A 17,054-nucleotide genomic window follows, 5' to 3' on the forward strand; every position below is an offset into this window, starting at 1 on the left:
AAAGGGGGGGACCGGACCTGGACTCGGACCGGGACAAAAAATAAACAGCACAGACACAATTGAGCACAATATTTTCTTTATCTTCTCCACATATCTCTTTTCTTCCCTCTCTTGCTTGCTCTCTCCCCATACTCGCCCCCTCTGACTTAAGCATCGGAGGGCCGGCACCGGAAAGCCCGGCCACCGGCTTTTTTGCAGGACAGGACAGGACAGGACGCACTCCCTTCTTCGCTCACTCACTCCACAGGAAGACGCAGCCGGCCGGCGCACCGCCGTCCGCCCTTCCGGCAGCGGAGCTCCTCCTCCCCTGGCTTCGCGGCAGCCCCCGGGTCCAATTTCCAGCAACAGAAGGTATTATACAACTTAAAAAAAAGAGGCATATATGTCGAGTCCTTTCTATTGCATGACTTCAATGCTCCTTTATTATTAAGATGTAATGTTGTTCGCATCCAAAATTTAATTTAACTCGATATTGATCAAGATTTTGGAAACAAATTATATATGACCATGTGAAGAAATCATGATGGGTCATTTGTCACTCATATAAGAGACCATATGCTGGTGATTAATTGTTCGAATTAACTTCCTAAACAAAAGTTATCAGGACATAGGGAAGATATTTATGAGAATAACCACCCAAAACAAGTTAGTTATATAGCTAAACTGTCGATAACCATCATCCAAAGAAAGTTAATGCTGCAAATAGCTTCCTCGTTTCTTAAAAAAATGGAACGAGGCTTCATTTAGAACTCTCTTTGACAAACTTGACAATATGCCAAAGCTACCATGGGCTATGTTATATTCTACCTTGGATTAGATATCCAATGGCGGGCTTGGTCCAAGAGCCCCCTGCTAGGGCTTTCTAACAATTAACGAATATGGCTCAATTTTGCCGAAAAAGTGAAGGCTCAAACTACTAGCACATTAAAGTTAGTTGACATCTAGGAAAAAGATGTAACCTATCCATACATGATGGTTGAGGAACCTATGAAGTGGGGGTTCAATCTACTCGCATATGAAAGTCGAGTGACACATAGAGTGGAAGTTAATCTTTAATTGGAGTTTAAGTGACTTGTGACATTGACATCAAGAGAATAACCTGAGTATTGCCTACAAGCAAAGAGTACAATTACTTCTTTTTCTACATAGAACTAGACTAATAGAGTTGGTTTTGATTGAAGTAGTGGAATCGAGTTATTCCTTTTCCTCTTATCATGGTTCTCTCTTTTATTTGGCTTACATCTATGCATCACATCATAATCATTGTCAATCAACTCCATTTTCTCTTTTACTCATCTCTCTTTTATTTGAAGCATGCAAAAGAACCTAAACATCCATCTAATTGATCTAAATCACCATAGATCATATTAGAAGAAGTTAAAAATATATGATAAATATTTATATCCTATTCACTTTGCCATTTATTTTACATTTATTACCTAATCACAAACATATTTCTTAACCAAACTATTCGATTGCCACGTGCCATACCATCACCTCTGTTGCTACAAACATAGTCGATCTTGTCATTGGTGCAACCTCCAACCACCCTAATAGTAGTAAAGACCATATTGCCAGCTTATGATCATATTCGAAGACTAAAACATGATAAACCATAAGCAAGAGAAAAAAAGGGGAGAAGAAAAGCACATACCAAGACTCATGATTGGGCCACCAATTTAGTTCTAGACTCACTGAGATTATGCTGAGCAAGTGGGCTACTTAAGCCATCAACTACTGTAGCTGAAGCTGGCCGGCCTCCATGCTACCTTTTCAGTGCATCTCTAACCCCATGATGCTGAAGAGGAATATCAAAGACTACCATCTGTTCCAGCAGGATCTCAGCAGAAACTCGAGCAGGCCCAAACCTAACTATGGTGCCCAGCCCTTCAAGAACTGCTCACCTTCATACCCGACTCGGCATAACCCAGGCCTGGCCCAGGTCAGTGACCAGCCCAAGAGACTGAGAAGGACTAGGCGGAGCAGGGTGAAACCAGTATGTAGAATTTTTCATTAATCAACTCATGTAGATCTCCCATTAGCTAAACATAATGTGCCCATGTGGACATACCAAGTATCTTGGGACCTTGAATAATGGTAGCACTTGAATTGGCATCACTTTGAACACAAAAACATCGAATCAATCTAGCTGGATCAACATTTTTCCTTGCCTTAGATCCATGTTTTACATCTATATAGATCAAGCACATTAATGCTTTCCATCCGTAACTTTGTATTTAATCCAATCTTTCATGTTTTCCATGGTCTAGATTGCGTCATATCTCAGATTCCTTGTTAAGTTTACCTTTTTTTTTAAAAAAAGTTCTAGATTCTTGGCCTTCATCTATGCTTTCGATCACATTCTAGGTCAATTCCTCTGTATATTAGATGCAATTTCCTCCATGTCTTAATTCTAGGATGTATATTCACATTTGAGTAAGAGAGCGGGCTGACCTGAATGCTATAAGTTCAAAACACAAAAATAACCTTTCTACATATAGGAGTAAGGCTATATATATTTGTTCCTCTCCAAACCCCCACAATCCCGAAAGCCTCATGCATTATAATGTCCTTTCATTATTCATGTCTGAGAATTCAGGAGTTGGATCCATTATCTCATGTTGGTAGATCTCGAGCTTAAATTTTACACCCACCAATCTCCATGATAATCCATTCATGTGATAAATCCTCCTATTTTATCGGTCTTACTAAAATCCTATAATCATGGTTTAGATCCCGTGCTTATGCTCTAGGTCTGTTCATGATGTCCGTCCATGTCAAGGTTCATGAAGTTTCATGTGCCAATTTCATGCTTCATTCTCTAGAATTACTGTTATTTTCTACAGTCATACTTTATTATGATCCAAATCAATATGAGTTAGAGTTTGCATTATAATTGCTCATGATTACATCCATGCTTCTGTCATGAAAGGATTCAAGCATTCTATGAGTCTTACATTCATCCATATCCACACTTCACTCAGATCATACAACCACACAAGCATCTACATACTTAATCCTGTTTAACTTCATATCCATTCTATGATGCAAATATAAGACAATGAAATCTATCATCTCGGATTTTTTCACGTAAAAATAAAAGATCATGTGGCTTCACACACAACTGAGTTTTAGTGGTGAAGTTGGCATTTAAGCTAATTCCCATCGAGATGTCACAGTAATAATTAAAGAAAACAACCTTCTGATGCTTTAACCTGGTTTAACCTATGAAAATGATGGCAGACGGCGGTCTCATGCAATGGCATGAGCATGACTGCCTCAATCTCATACCACAGTTTCAGCAGTTTATGTCGCTACGACGCCATGTTTCACCTGTGTTTACTATCAGGAGAACAGAGAGATTGACAAGCAAACCGGCTCTTCACCTATATATAATTCCTTGAAGCTTGAAGCATATGCTACCAAAAAGTAAGGAAAAGGAGAAACATATGAAGGCAGAGAAGACATGAAGCCAGAGATGAATAGGTGATTTGGTCTCTTGGCCAAGGTTTTCTCTTTCCTGCACGCTTTAACATTACAAGAGAAAAGAAAAGAAAGTGGTTCCCATCTTTTTTAAGAAATAAAGATAGAAAGGAAGAACAACAATCTACTACTTATTATTTAGCATTCATGCCCTAGCCATATCATTTGCTCGACTAACAATTAAGAATAATGTCTACTGGCTGATTGAGAACAAATAATTCAAATAGACATGGCTTGAAAAATCCAGCTAGGGAACATATGAGACAAATAAGAAATAGCAACAAGAATGTCAAAAAAATTTACTTAAATCAAATACTTATAACTACAAAGTTTAAATCAAGTAAATTGGAGGTGACGAAGCGCTGACACTTTATTGAGTCAGGTGGAGGACTTCAGGGCAAAAATCACTGAGAACCTTCAAGACTTTGATAGAATAAGATGAAAATATTAATGTTTGATCTCTATGATTCATTATTGATGAATTTAGAAAGAATGTCCAATTCCAAGCAATTTTACATCAAGCATTGGCTACACTAACAAAGCATTTCCGCAAAGGAGCCTTATCTGACACCAAACTTGCTTCAGAAAAAAAAGAAAAAAATTAACATAGAAATTAATCTTAATCTTGCAATCCAGGCTCAATAGGCATCCTCAATATGAGAGTGGATGGTACAAGGCATATATGTGATGCTTTTCGTAACTCCATCACTACATATCTGCTATATTTTGGAGGTAAAGAAAAGGAAATTTTCTTCAGGCCATTGCCTGGGAAAGATAACATAAAGGAGATTCAAAAAGAAAATTAATAGTGTTTCCAAAGATGTCACTACAGACCCTTCATGGTGTTGTTGAGATGCATATAAAGCATATTATAGATTTGACAAATGCTACAACTTTTTCTTGCTTCATCAGAAGATTTATGTCTCTACAGCTACCAAAACATTTGCCATCGTTGAAAAAAATAAGGGCTCTTGAAACAAGATTACATAAGAAAGAGGAGGTTGTCTCTGAGAATTCTTAGCAAAGCTTGAGGATGGAAAAAACTATAGTCCAACAACCCGCATCCCGCTCTCAAATTTCTAACAGACTCTGTTGCAGTTTACCTTGAAAACAGTAGCATCGTTGATGGAATGTCTAAACAAACCAACAAAGTCAGTACTTTGGGTACTTCAATCGAGCCGGCCTAGTATGATCCCTATGACAGATAATTCGCTTACAAAAAGATGGAAATGCTAAATCTTTTGTCTAAGAACATGGCGCAGTTGAACCTTTTGGCTCTCCATCCTTGCCTCTAGAAGCTTTGCCTTCAAGCTGTGCTTCTGCATGCCCCTTGGCCATTCAATGCATCCTTTCAGTCCTCGAGTTATATGAGGGTTTAATGAGTCAGGGGAGCTCCATTGCCCTACACTAGGTGAGCTTAGACCCTCTTCACCTGACTTTCTGTCAGGAGATAAAGTGGCATTAGATTTCCTACCATTTGACAGCCTTCCATTTGTCACCTCAAATGAAATTTTCTTATAGTTTTCACTGTTGTTTGGGCATGATGACCTCCACAGTCTAGATATAGAGGATGCCTTCTTCCTGGACTGCCTTGTGGTTGCAGAACAAACCTCACTGATTTCACTATTTAACTTGCCATTATCTCTATTCTCATCCCAATCTGTTCCACTAACTGAAGCATTGCTTTCTCGATACTTGCCATTCACAGATGGATCGCTACCTTCTGGTGAATTACTTGATCCCAGCTCCTCAACATGGCTCACTGTTTCCCAGCCACTATCATCTTCTATATCCCCATTGCCCTCAATTATCCCATTTGCATATCTCTTAGTGGGTTTCTCCAGAAACGCATCAGTCTCTGGGCTTACTGTGTGAATATTGGAGGCACGACTTGCAGGACTGTTTCCAAAGCATTGCTCGATCGCCCTTTCATTAGTTTCTTCTCTTGGCAGGAGTTCCTCAAAGACAGAGAAAATATCCTCGGAAGCAGGAGGTTGGTATGAGAACACCTTAATATCCTGAACCTTAACAGAGTTGGCTGCCTCTCTAAGCATCTCAGCTTCTTTCAGCTCTGCCATGTCTGGATAAGTACCGCTCTGTTTTCTGAGAAAAGCGTCAAGATCTTTTTGCAGCTTGCTTAGCTGAGAATACTTTTCCTCGAGTGTCAGCTTTGCATCCACCAACTTCATCTGTACCCTCTCTTCACGCCAAACCTCTGCCATCTGCAACATCCTCCTCTCTTCCTCGACTTCCTCACGAATCTTCATGGATTCCCTCTTCAGAGCTTCAATCTCCGCTTTGTCTTCTCCAATCTCCTTTGCCAGCTCATCACATACCTCCTCCATAATCTCTCGAGCCTTTCTTTCTTTTTCATAGTCTTGCAAGTATCGCTTTGCCGATAACTTTGCCTCAGCAAGTTCATTGACTAGCTTGGAATTCATGATCTCCATTCGCTGCCCATTTTTCCTCTCTCTGTTGAGGTCATCCTTCATCGCATCCATTACAGCTCTGATCTTCTCGTGCTCTCGCTTTCGCCATGATGCTTTTTCCTCTGCAAGCTTCCTCAAGAAGTGATCGAGCTTTTTCTTCGCCGATCGCTTCTCAGCCTCAAGCTCAATAATATGACTGCGAGCCTGCTCGAGTGCTGCTTGAAGAGCAGAAACAACAGAAACAGTAGTCACCTGCTGATCTTCGAGAAGCATCAGGTTACCATAAAACCTGTAAACCTCATCTGATGTCTTCGAGCATCCATGGTCCCATTTAGTTGCTCTCTCCATTGCACAATTGGATAATGCAGCTGAAGCTTCGAGCTGATTTCACAAACCGAATCAAGTAATCGATCATAAAGATATAAAGAAAATGACCAGTAATTGTTTGGAAATAAGCAGGTAATCATATTTTCAAAGAGAGAAGAGAGAGCCCATTAAATCAAGAGTACCTTTGGAACAGTGTCATTCTTTGCATCCTGGACCGAAATGGGAGTAGACAGCTCATTCTTTGTGTTGGTATTGAAGCCTGTTACATTGGGATCACAGCCATAGGGTACATGTAGTTGCCCGAAATTAGGCTGCAAAAATGAAGAAGAAAAAAAAATTCATCAGCAAGAATTGCCCAACAATAGGAGACAGATCACCCAGGAAAAGCATCAACATTAGGACTACTATTATCACCATCCAACCACAGCCAACATCACTATCTTAGAACCGATGGTAGGGCCACAGCCAAATATTTTCTGATCTTTGACTATTGAAGGCGACTACAAAGAATATACTAGCTACATTTAGGTCAGAGATCTCTAAGTAGTTAAGAAGAAAGACCCATCCAGTGGAACGTATAAGGAGCATCAATCGTCTACATTAATAAACCAAAACATAAGTAGAAAACTAAAAATAAATGGATCCAAGATGGACACTTTCTATACATTTAAGACAACAAACTCTAAATTTTGGTGACAATTCCCTCGTACATTGTACCTTCAAGATTAATGGGAAAACCCTCTAGATTTTGAAGGAAAAATCAAGCATTTAAGCATTCTTAAATTTCTTCAAATAAAAGCAAGCAGGGTCAAAGCGAACTTTTAACATAAAACTGCAATCAAAATGCAAACTTTTTAACAGATCCCACCCAAACCCTCAATCTAAAACCCTAGAAGGAGCAACGGAAAGTAAAAGGGCACGGATCTTGAGGTCGTACCTCAAACCCTAGCGGAGCTCCCCTGCGTTCGCCAACACCGCCGCTAGCCTCCGGGAGCTGGAGCTGCCAGAGCCCAGCGGCAAGCTTCCTCGCCGAGACCGCAGGCGCCCCCTCACCGGCGGCATTCCGGTGCTTCCTTCGGGCCTTCCCGCCAAGGAACTCCGACGGAGGCTCGGCGGAACGGTCCGCATCGTCGAACTTCCATCGGAGGAGGGGAGTGGCGGGGCGGCTCCTCCTCCCGCCGGAGGCGGAGCCGTCTCTCCTGGAGCGGGCTCCGGTAGAGGCGCCGGGGAGAATGCGTTTTCTGGTGCGGCGGCGCCGGTGGAGCTTCCGCGGAGGAGGGACATCGGAGGCGTGGGCCGGCGTTAGGGTTTTCGAGGAGAGGATGGCAGGGGTGCAGCTCCCGGCTGCGGATCTCATCGTGCCCCTATCTTCTCCGCCGCGATTCCGACGCCATTGGAGCTGAGAAAGAGAGCTGAAAGAAGAAATGTTTAGAGAGAGAGATATGGAAGAAAGAGAGGGTTTGGAGGGATTTTGTCTGAAAGAGAGGAAAAGAAGGAGACACGTATGAGAGAGAGAGGGCGACGGTATTGGTCGTATTGCGAAAGATCTAATGCTGGGTCCTGTCGCTGGGGATAAAAAAATAGCAAGAGAATAAAAAAAAGGAGTTATAAGTAGAACTCCTCAACTATTGTGGGTAGCAACCCATGATGGTTATATCTAAAGCATGAGGGTAGATTTTCCCTCTGGGCCTACTCCTTATGTAGGAGTAATCATGCTTGTATTCCAACAATTTTGATATTGATCTTTTGGATATATTATATCATTATAAAATAATAATATATATTTTATCAAGTTTAAATTAATAACACATGCAATGCTTTTGCTTTATTAGATCTTTTCAGTTTTGATGCAAGTAGTCCAAGGGCAAAATTTAGTCTAGCTACTGCACCTCCCTATTCAGTAGCAATATAAGATTGTGCCTTTTGACTTTAAAGTGACTTGAAGTTGCTTAACATGACCTGATAGGTCATGATTATAGGGTCCAATCCTATATGGTTTTTCATGGTTAGAATGTGATTCTTATCTTTATTAGAAGATGACTTATTTGAGAGACAAATATTATTGGTTAAAGACTACAACACAATTAGCTTAAATTGAAATATGTAACAATGTGCACAGAGATGCCAACATGCCCGCATATTGGCCTGCTCGTAGGAGCCTAGGACATCTTCTAGTGATAGTTTTGCATGGGAAAGGATATATGATATATCCCACTCAATCGAGAGAGTAGCTGAGTATGATGTCTTCGGAGCTTATACTGAAAATTCTACAACCCTAGAGATCTGTTTATGACCTAAACATAACCAAAGAAAAGGGGAATTGTGTTAGATGATTGATCGTACTTTTTTGATCCATGTTTTTTTATCAAATATTTGAACCATCTATAAATGATGATGTCATCTTCCATTTTATATATATCGAAGTAGAAATTTTTGATCTCAATGTTGCTTCTTTGTCGCTGGTCATATTAATAATACATGGATAGCTTGGTCATAGAAAGAATAATTAAATGACGTTTTTGACGGTTATTCTTCAACATTGAGCGAGAATCCAACAAATTAAAAAGTTACTATTTAAGGATAATTTCATCTGTATTCCTTAAAGCTTCACTATATTTCATAAAAGAATACATATTATAACAATTCAATGTTATTCACAATAATTGTGTAACAAGCTGTCCTGTCTGTGCTGCACAGCTAAATATATTACGGCTCAGAATTGTGCACAATTTCGCCTATTGTAGTATATACACGATATTGGGTATCACAATTGTCACATATTACATGCACAATTTTGGTATATAGCTTAAATCAATCTCCAAAAATTATGGAATCTGATTGTCATATTCAAATTTAGTATTTGTATCAAATCATAGAATTTTGCTATTATATTATAGTATATCTAGTCCCTAGTATTTTTCCCATAATCATGGGATTTTATTGTTGTATTTTACTATATTTGGGCGCTGAACTTGTATATAAAGCACGTTAGTGCTATGAAAAATATAAGCAATTCAAATCAAATTTTCAATACAAATTTCTACCGTTATTTCCAATCCTAGTGCTGAACATCACCGTTCTTTCTCCATCACTCAGATAACTCAGGCATAGTCTTGGTTTCTCAAGTCCTTATTGGTGACAATTATTCTCTATGGAAGCGTGCCATGAACACTGCTCTCTTAGCCAAGAATAAAATTGGCTTTATTGGTGGCTCGCTTGAGAAGCCTGACAAAAGTTCAGCAACACTTGATGCCTAGCAACGTTGCAACACCATGGTGTTTTTTTAGATTTGGAACGCACTCCAAAAAGATCTTGTGGGTAGCATAGTCTATTTTGAAACTATAAAAGGCATAAAAAGATCTCGAAAAGCGCTTTTCTCAAAGTAAGGCTGCCCAAATTTATCGTATCAAGCAAGTATTTCAATACATATTCAAGATCAATCTTCTGTTACTTCTTATTTTACCACACTTAAAGCATATTGGGATGAAATCAATGATCTATATCCACTTCGTACTTACACCTGCGGTGCAATGAAAGAGTTGAACTACATCTCTCAAGATGAAAATGTTTTCCAATTTCTAATGGGGCTCAATAATTCTTTTCTAACCATTCGGAGCCAAATACTCAAATAGAGCCACTATCTATAATAAGTAAAATTTTTCTCTGATTTTGCAAGAGGAGAAATAGAAGACATTGCAAGTCAAATCGATGCAGTCTCTTGAAAGCACTGCTTTGGCTACTTCAAGTTTTGACAAGCACGATTCTAGTCACTCCGATAACCAACGAGGAGGTCATGGCCATGGAGGTTGTGGTGGTTGTGGAGGTTGAGTATGACCACACTGTGATTACTGCAATAATCTTGGTCACACATGTGATACTTTTACAAATTACATAGCTACCCGAACCACTTGGAGGAACCAAAATTCCTACTTCTGTTGTAAATTACGTTGTCAATACTAAAATCTTTTTGGTCCATCTATTGTACCCCAACTCACGCCAGAGCAGTATTCCTAGTTGCTATCATTATTAAACATCAATAAAATCACCACTTCTATCAACATGACAAGTATTCTTTCCAACTCACAACCTGTGACATGGATAATTGACATAGGTGCTTCTGACCACACAGTCTCTGACTCTAATCTTTTTTATCACTTGAATCTTTACCAACTCATCAATCCATTAAACTACCTACTAGAGATACAATTCAAATAACTCAAAAAGAGACTATTAAAACGTCTCCTTCTCTTGAGTTAAAAAATATTCTTTGTATACCCACTTTCAATTTAAATTTACTATCCATTAATAAGTTTACTAAAATACATAATTGTGTTGCCATCTTTTTTTTTGACTTATGTGTTTTTCAAGGCCTATCAACAAGAAAGCTAATTAGTCTAGGATAGTCTTTACTACTACAAGGGTCTAGTTTCTCCTACTTCTACAGCTTATTGCACCTAGTTGAGCCTTTTGCATAATCGTTTGGGACATCCATCGACTCTAAGATTAAAGGTTTTAGCCCAAGATATTTCTGTTCCTCTTTCTACTTTTCAAAATAAAATAAATTCTTGCATTGCTTGTCCTCTAGCCAAACAAACTAGAATTCTTTTTCCTACAAGTACTTCTATTATTTCCTTCATTTTTGAATTTATTCATATTGATATTTGGAAAGGTTATTCTATTCCATCTCATATTAGGACACGTCATTTTTTAATAATTGTGGATGACTTTACATATTGCATATGGGTTTTTCTCATGCGATTCAAATTTATTGCTCTTATAGACAACCAATTTCCTCATAAAATTAAAATGGTTAGAATTAGTAATGGGATGGAATTCATGAATCATAAATTGCAAACTTATTTCAATTCTTTAGGAATTATTCATCAAACATCTTGTATTGGCACGCCACAGCAAAATGGTATAGTTGAGCGTAAATATAGACACCTCTTTGAAGTAGCCCGAGCATTATGTTTTCAAGCCAACCTACCAATCCAATTTTAGGGTGAGTGTGTTTTAATTGTCGCTTATCTTATTAACCGATTTGTTTCCTATTTTAGGTAATAAATCTCCTCATAAAATTCTTTTTAATGAAAAAAATTCTCTTACCACCATTTACATACCTTCGGATGTCTTTGTTTTGCTCGTATCCAAGCAAAAAATAAATTTGGACCTCGTGCATGTAAGTGCATTTTTTATAGGATATTCCTATGGCTAAAAAGGCTATCCGCGTGTATGACCTACTTGAGAAAAAATATTCACTAGTAGAAATGTTATTTTCCATGAATCAGTTTTTCTATTTGCCAACACATCTTATATTTCCCCTTCTTCCCAATCACCAATTCTTCCTCACATTATTGTTAATGGTGATAAACACATCCTTTCAACTCCTTCAATTGATCTTCCATTTTTACCTACTCGGCCTTCTTCCACTTCTAATCAAGATTTCATCAAACCAGTTGATCTTTATGAAACATCCATCAATCCACCTCTAAAATGCTCCACAAAGATCCGACGTCCTCCCCAATGGCTTCAAGATTTTAGTGCTCTCAAGTTTCATCATTTTCTTGCCTATACCAAAACAACCTCGTGATAGGTACTAAGTATCCACTCAAAAATTATATTTTCTCTGATAAATTCTCTAGCTCTCACCATGCTTTTTTAGCTTCTAATTCCTCTTCTCAGAAACCCAAGTCATTTTCCTCAGTAATGAAACATGCTTACTGGCAGAATGCTATGGCCGATGAAATTAAAACCTTAGAATTTAATCACACTTGGACTGTGATGCCATTTCCACCAAGCAAATATGTCATCGAATACAAATGGGTATATAAAATCACATACAAGTCTGATGGTAGTACACTCAAGCAAGGCTTGTTGCTAAAGGCTATACTGAAGCCGAAGGCCTATATTACCATGAAACATTCACTCCTGTTGCCAAATTGGTCACGATTCGTTTTTTTATTGCCATTGCAGTCGCCAAACAATGGCATCTGTACTAGCTTGATATCAATACTATCTTCCTCCATGGTGACATATATGAAGAAGTTTCCATCAAGTTTTTCTCAAAAGGGATAGAAAGGAGAACAGTTAATCTATCGTCTTAACAAATCCTTATATAGTCCTAAACAAGCCTCCTGTAATTGATTTTCTAAATTCTCTATTGCACTACTTCAGACTGGTTTCACTCAATCAATGGCCGATTATTCACTATTTACCCTCAAATCTAAGAGCAACATCACTATTGTGTTTGTTTATGTTAATGATATGCTCATTACTAGCAACGATCCTTCTTCTATTGCTTCCACTAAATCTTTCTTCCAAGATCAATTTCGAATTAAAGATTTTGGCACACTTAAATACTTCTTAGGCATTGAAGTTGCATGCTCCAGTAAAGTTATCACCTAGGTGCTAAATCAACACACACCCCGATGGATGCTCTTTGAGTCTTAAGATACCTCAAATCATGCCCTCGCTTTGGTATCCTTATGTCTGCTTCTAACAACTTTCATCTCAATACTTATTGTGATTCTAATTGGGCGACTTTTACCACTATTTAGGTTCTGTTTTAGGTTATTGTAGCTTTCTTGGCGATAGTCCTATCTCATAGCGCACAAAGAAATAAAGTATTATCTCTCGCTTCACCACTAAAGCTGAGTATCGATCAATGACCTCTATGACTTGTGAATTCGTTTGGCTCAAAACTCTACTCTCTAACTTGGCTATTCATCGTCGTCAACCTATGTCTCTCTATTGTGATAACCAGACAACACTTCATATTGCTGCCAACCCTGTATTCTATGAGCGGACAAAATACATTAAAATAAATTATCACGTCATTCGGAAAAAACTATAAGCAGGCACAATCCATACCAAGTTCTTTCGAAGTAACAACCATCGTGCCGATATTTTGACCAAGGCTTTGGATCGTGATCAGTTTTTTTTTAACTACTATGCAAGTTGGGTATTATGGATTTACACACACCTAGGCCTGTTAACGAGCCGAGCTGCTCGGGCTCGGCTCGGGCTCGGCTCGTTAAAAGCTCGGCTCGAGCTCGGCTCGTTAGTCAAACGAGCTCGAGCCCGAGCCTAAAATGAGGCTCGTTTAAATTCGAGCTCGAGCCCGAGCAGCTCACGAGCCCAAACGAGCTCGAGCCACAACAGTGAGACCAAGAAAATGGGCCTCATTTTAATGATGTAAGAGCCTCATTTGTGGTATTTAATGTAGATTTTTGTTATGGGGCTCGAGCCCGAGCTCGAAACGAGCTTTACAAGCCCAAGCCCGAGCTTTTCTTTTACCAAACAAGCCCGAGCTCGAGCTCAATACAGAGCTCGGTACCGAGCCCAAGCCCGAGCCCGAGCTCGAGTTCTGTGAAACGAGCCGAGCCCGAGCCTCCCCAAGCTCGGGCTCGGCTCGGCTCGTTGACAGGCCTACACACACCAACTTGAGGAAGAGTATTACAGCTCAGAATCATGCACAATCTCACCTATTATAATATATACGATTATAATATATACGATATTGGATATCATAACTGTCACGTATGCAAAATCTTGGTATATCAGCTCAAATCAGTCTCTAAAAATTATAGAATCTGATTATCATATTCAAATTGAGTATTTATATTAAATTATAGAATTTTATTATTATATTATAGTATATTGGTCCCTAGTATCTTTTTTATAATTATGAAATTTTATTGTTGTATTTTACTATATCTGGAGGCTCAACTTGTATATAAATTTATCGGTGCTATAAACGACACAAACAATTCAAATCATATTTTCAATACAAATTTCTCAAAATAGAAGACACTAATCTTTGAAAAAATTGAAATGATAAAAGTCTATAGTGCGACAACATGAAAAAAAATAATTTTATATTCATAGGAGTGAATACTTGCATATACATTACATCAAACGTTCTCCACGAACGAGCGAAGGCATGGAAGTCAAGAGCATTGAGAGGTATTATTGAGAAAGATGGCACCAGGAAAAGCGGGTCCCGGATCCTCACTGTTCGCCCGATTTTGGGATTGCATGCAAGAACTTGTCACCATTCAATTTGGCTGTATGCGAATTATTGACGGGTGGTGGCACGGAACAACAGCAGTTGATCTATTTTCATACATGTGCCATCATCAGTGCCAACATTATGCTTCAAAATGTCCTTAGAAATAATGATTGGAAAAAGAAAGTTTCACAGCATCCATGGGGTTCATGAGGATACGTATGTGGACAGTGAGCCATGTCCATAGATGCTGAACTGCCTTCAAGACTCATGTTCACAGAACTTAGGTTTGGGCAATTGGGTTGGGTCACTGTAAAATCCAAGTCGATTCCAAGTCCAAGGAGTTGATTTAGCTTTCTAACTAATATTTGCGAGGTTAAATTGGATTTATGAGTTTAATTCGACCAAGTTTAATTTTCTAAGATCTAAACCCAACTTTATTGAGTTTGGTTCATAATCTGAAACTTAAAAATAAGCCTTAACATGGGCATATGTGGGTTCCAAACTAAATTAAGGAACAAATCTAATCAAGTCGACCCACTTGCACTCCTAATCAATGAAACAATAGAAATGTGTGAACATTTGCAATATTCTTGCAGTTTTCATTTATTTAAAATACAGCAAGAGTTCAAGTAATAAAAAAAAAAAAATCGAAGTGCTTTAGAAAGTTTATATTTGTTGTGTATCAATGTTGATAACGATGTTTTAAATATCCATGATGCAAATGGCTTATGAAAGATTTAAATTGGATCGATGCTAGAGGTGGAGGATTGTAATACCTTAGGCACAAAAGCTTTTAGGTATATCTAGCTTTTTTTAGTCTTGCATTCTCTAGTGAAATCCGATTTAAAAGCTTGGTTGAAGGGTGAGTGCTATAAGACTCCTAGTTCAATTATTTTGCAAGGGGACTTAACTCAATTAATCCCATGCAAGGAATTGTTGTTTTCTCCAAATCATTTTTTTTCTCATATTATATAACAACTACCCTTTTAATTTAACTTCTGAAGGGACAAAGTGATGCCAAGATTAAATTCTTAATTCATTAGCATGAAGGCTCTGGTAAACATACTATTCATATGCACAAGGTTTTTGCAAAACTCAACACCCATACAAGGTTAATATACAAAAACTAACGTGAATATTCTTTTCATGAGCTGCTGCTCCTCTGTAGCTTTGTTAGCACCAGGCCATAATAGGTCTGTGCATAGAACATTAGGAAGTTTATATGATATTAGCTTGATTTGCAGGTTTTACACTAAAAGGTGCACGGTGTTCAATTTACTAGGTTGATCTTTTCCCCTTTCGTAGAATCACAGTTTTGGTTGTGTTGCTGCTGAGAATCGGTTCGACCTAGGCGTCGATACTTGAAGGTTACAAAGTTCACAAGATGGATGGGGCTCCTTTGCCGACATATCAAATATCTTGTTTGATATTGATTACTATAAGATAGAAGAAATATCACCTCGCACTATATGCTTAAGTACAGCAGGACAAACCCTTCCCATGAAGTTAGTAATTTAGATTTACACTAACTATAAAAGGTATCAAGAGGATTAAATACCAATTATGTTTAGTTTCGGTTCAGTTTCGATTTCGGTTTTAGATTCAGTGTTAGTTTCAATTTCAGCTAGAAGAATTATCAAAATCATAATCAAAATCGAAACTAAATAATTTTTAATTTTTAAAATTTATTATCAAAATCATTCTTATTTAATTTTGATCAAAATTATTTCAATCGTTTTAGAGGTTGGTAAAATATTTAGGCATGTGCCTACGTTGACAGCCTTACATAAAACAAGTGAAGGTCGGCCATTATGGACAAAATTGGGTGGGGCTTGGAGGACCACGCTGTTACCATGAGGAGGAACACGAAGCGGGTATGAACACCTATCAACACCCACATCATTTGGAGCGTTTATGGCCGGTAGTTTGGCTTCTTTTCCCTTGTTCTCTGCACCAGAGATGGATGTGCCCATTAGTCTTTGGTCTCTTTCTCTTTGCTTTGACAATAAATGCCCTCTCGTTATTATAATTTTATTTTATTTTGTTTGAAGGTTGGAATTGCTATTGTCATTCTCCAAACAAAGAAACTTGCGCATGGAATGGAAGGCATATGAACCATGTCACAGGTCTTTTTGCGAGCTTCACGTTATCCCCAAGTTTGGATGAGGAGGAAGCAGACCTAAAGGAGGTCCTTGGAATAAGCCAAGCCATGACATGACTCCCACATAAGTGGGCAGTACCAGTAGATAGGTTTAGTGGGGATGAAGAGAGAGAGCACCACCAAAACTTACTAGTAGAAATTCTTATCCTACTCTACGATTAAAAGGTGTATAGTTCCGAGAAGCATTTCTTGAAATTCTCATCTTAGCCCTAGCAAACCTATAGGGGCCTTGGTGAATTGGGTTCGGGTTGCATCTTTTGCGAAAAAAATGTTTCACCTTCTTTCGCGATGTTCTGTTGGATCGTGTAATGGCTGCTTCAAGATCTACGTAGATGGATAGAAAAAAAATTGAAGCATTTTAAGTTCTATGCAAGATGCATAAAAAAAAAAAAAATTGCATGAAAGATTCTCTTTTTATTTATTTACTTATTTATCTATTTATTTCTGAGAAAATCATTCAAGAGAAGATGGTGAGTTGAGCTGGACTCTGGGTATGATTCTTAAGTTAAAGGAAAATTTTACAAGTAACCTATTCAGTTTGTATTGCATTAGTTAAGCATCCATCCATGGGAGCTTCAGATCATTCTACCATTTAACCTTCATTTGATGCGAGCCCCCCCACAATTAGAGCTGAATTCTAGTT

General features: G+C 38.4%; 1 protein-coding gene across 1 annotated transcript; it reads right to left on the reverse strand.

Annotated features, from left to right (window-relative positions):
- Positions 1–4,263: 4,263 nt before the first annotated feature.
- Positions 4,264–7,808, reverse strand: LOC103719104 (uncharacterized). Its single transcript, XM_008808180.6, has 3 exons — positions 7,177–7,808; positions 6,422–6,550; positions 4,264–6,293 (listed from the first exon to the last, which is right to left on the reverse strand). Exons 1-3 carry the CDS (start codon positions 7,594–7,596, stop codon positions 4,716–4,718), a joined length of 2,127 nt encoding a protein of 708 aa, XP_008806402.4. The 5' UTR covers positions 7,597–7,808; the 3' UTR covers positions 4,264–4,715.
- Positions 7,809–17,054: the final 9,246 nt, after the last annotated feature.

Source organism: Phoenix dactylifera, chromosome 9 (genome assembly GCF_051530095.1).
Source record: "Phoenix dactylifera cultivar Ajwa chromosome 9, Ajwa_hap1_PhDact_Kaust_v1.1, whole genome shotgun sequence".
In the NCBI taxonomy this organism is placed as follows: Eukaryota; Viridiplantae; Streptophyta; class Magnoliopsida; order Arecales; family Arecaceae; genus Phoenix; species Phoenix dactylifera.

Excerpts from the sequence above, each read along its gene's own strand:
- LOC103719104 (XM_008808180.6), bottom strand. The coding sequence starts at position 7,596 with ATGAGATCCGCAGCCGGGAGCTGCACCCCTGCCATCCTCTCCTCGAAA. Across the intron at positions 6,551-7,176 it reads GAGCTCCGCTAGGGTTTGAG|CCTAATTTCGGGCAACTACA; the intron begins GTACGACCTCAA and ends TCATTTTTGCAG. Across the intron at positions 6,294-6,421 it reads AGAATGACACTGTTCCAAAG|CTCGAAGCTTCAGCTGCATT; the intron begins GTACTCTTGATT and ends TTGTGAAATCAG.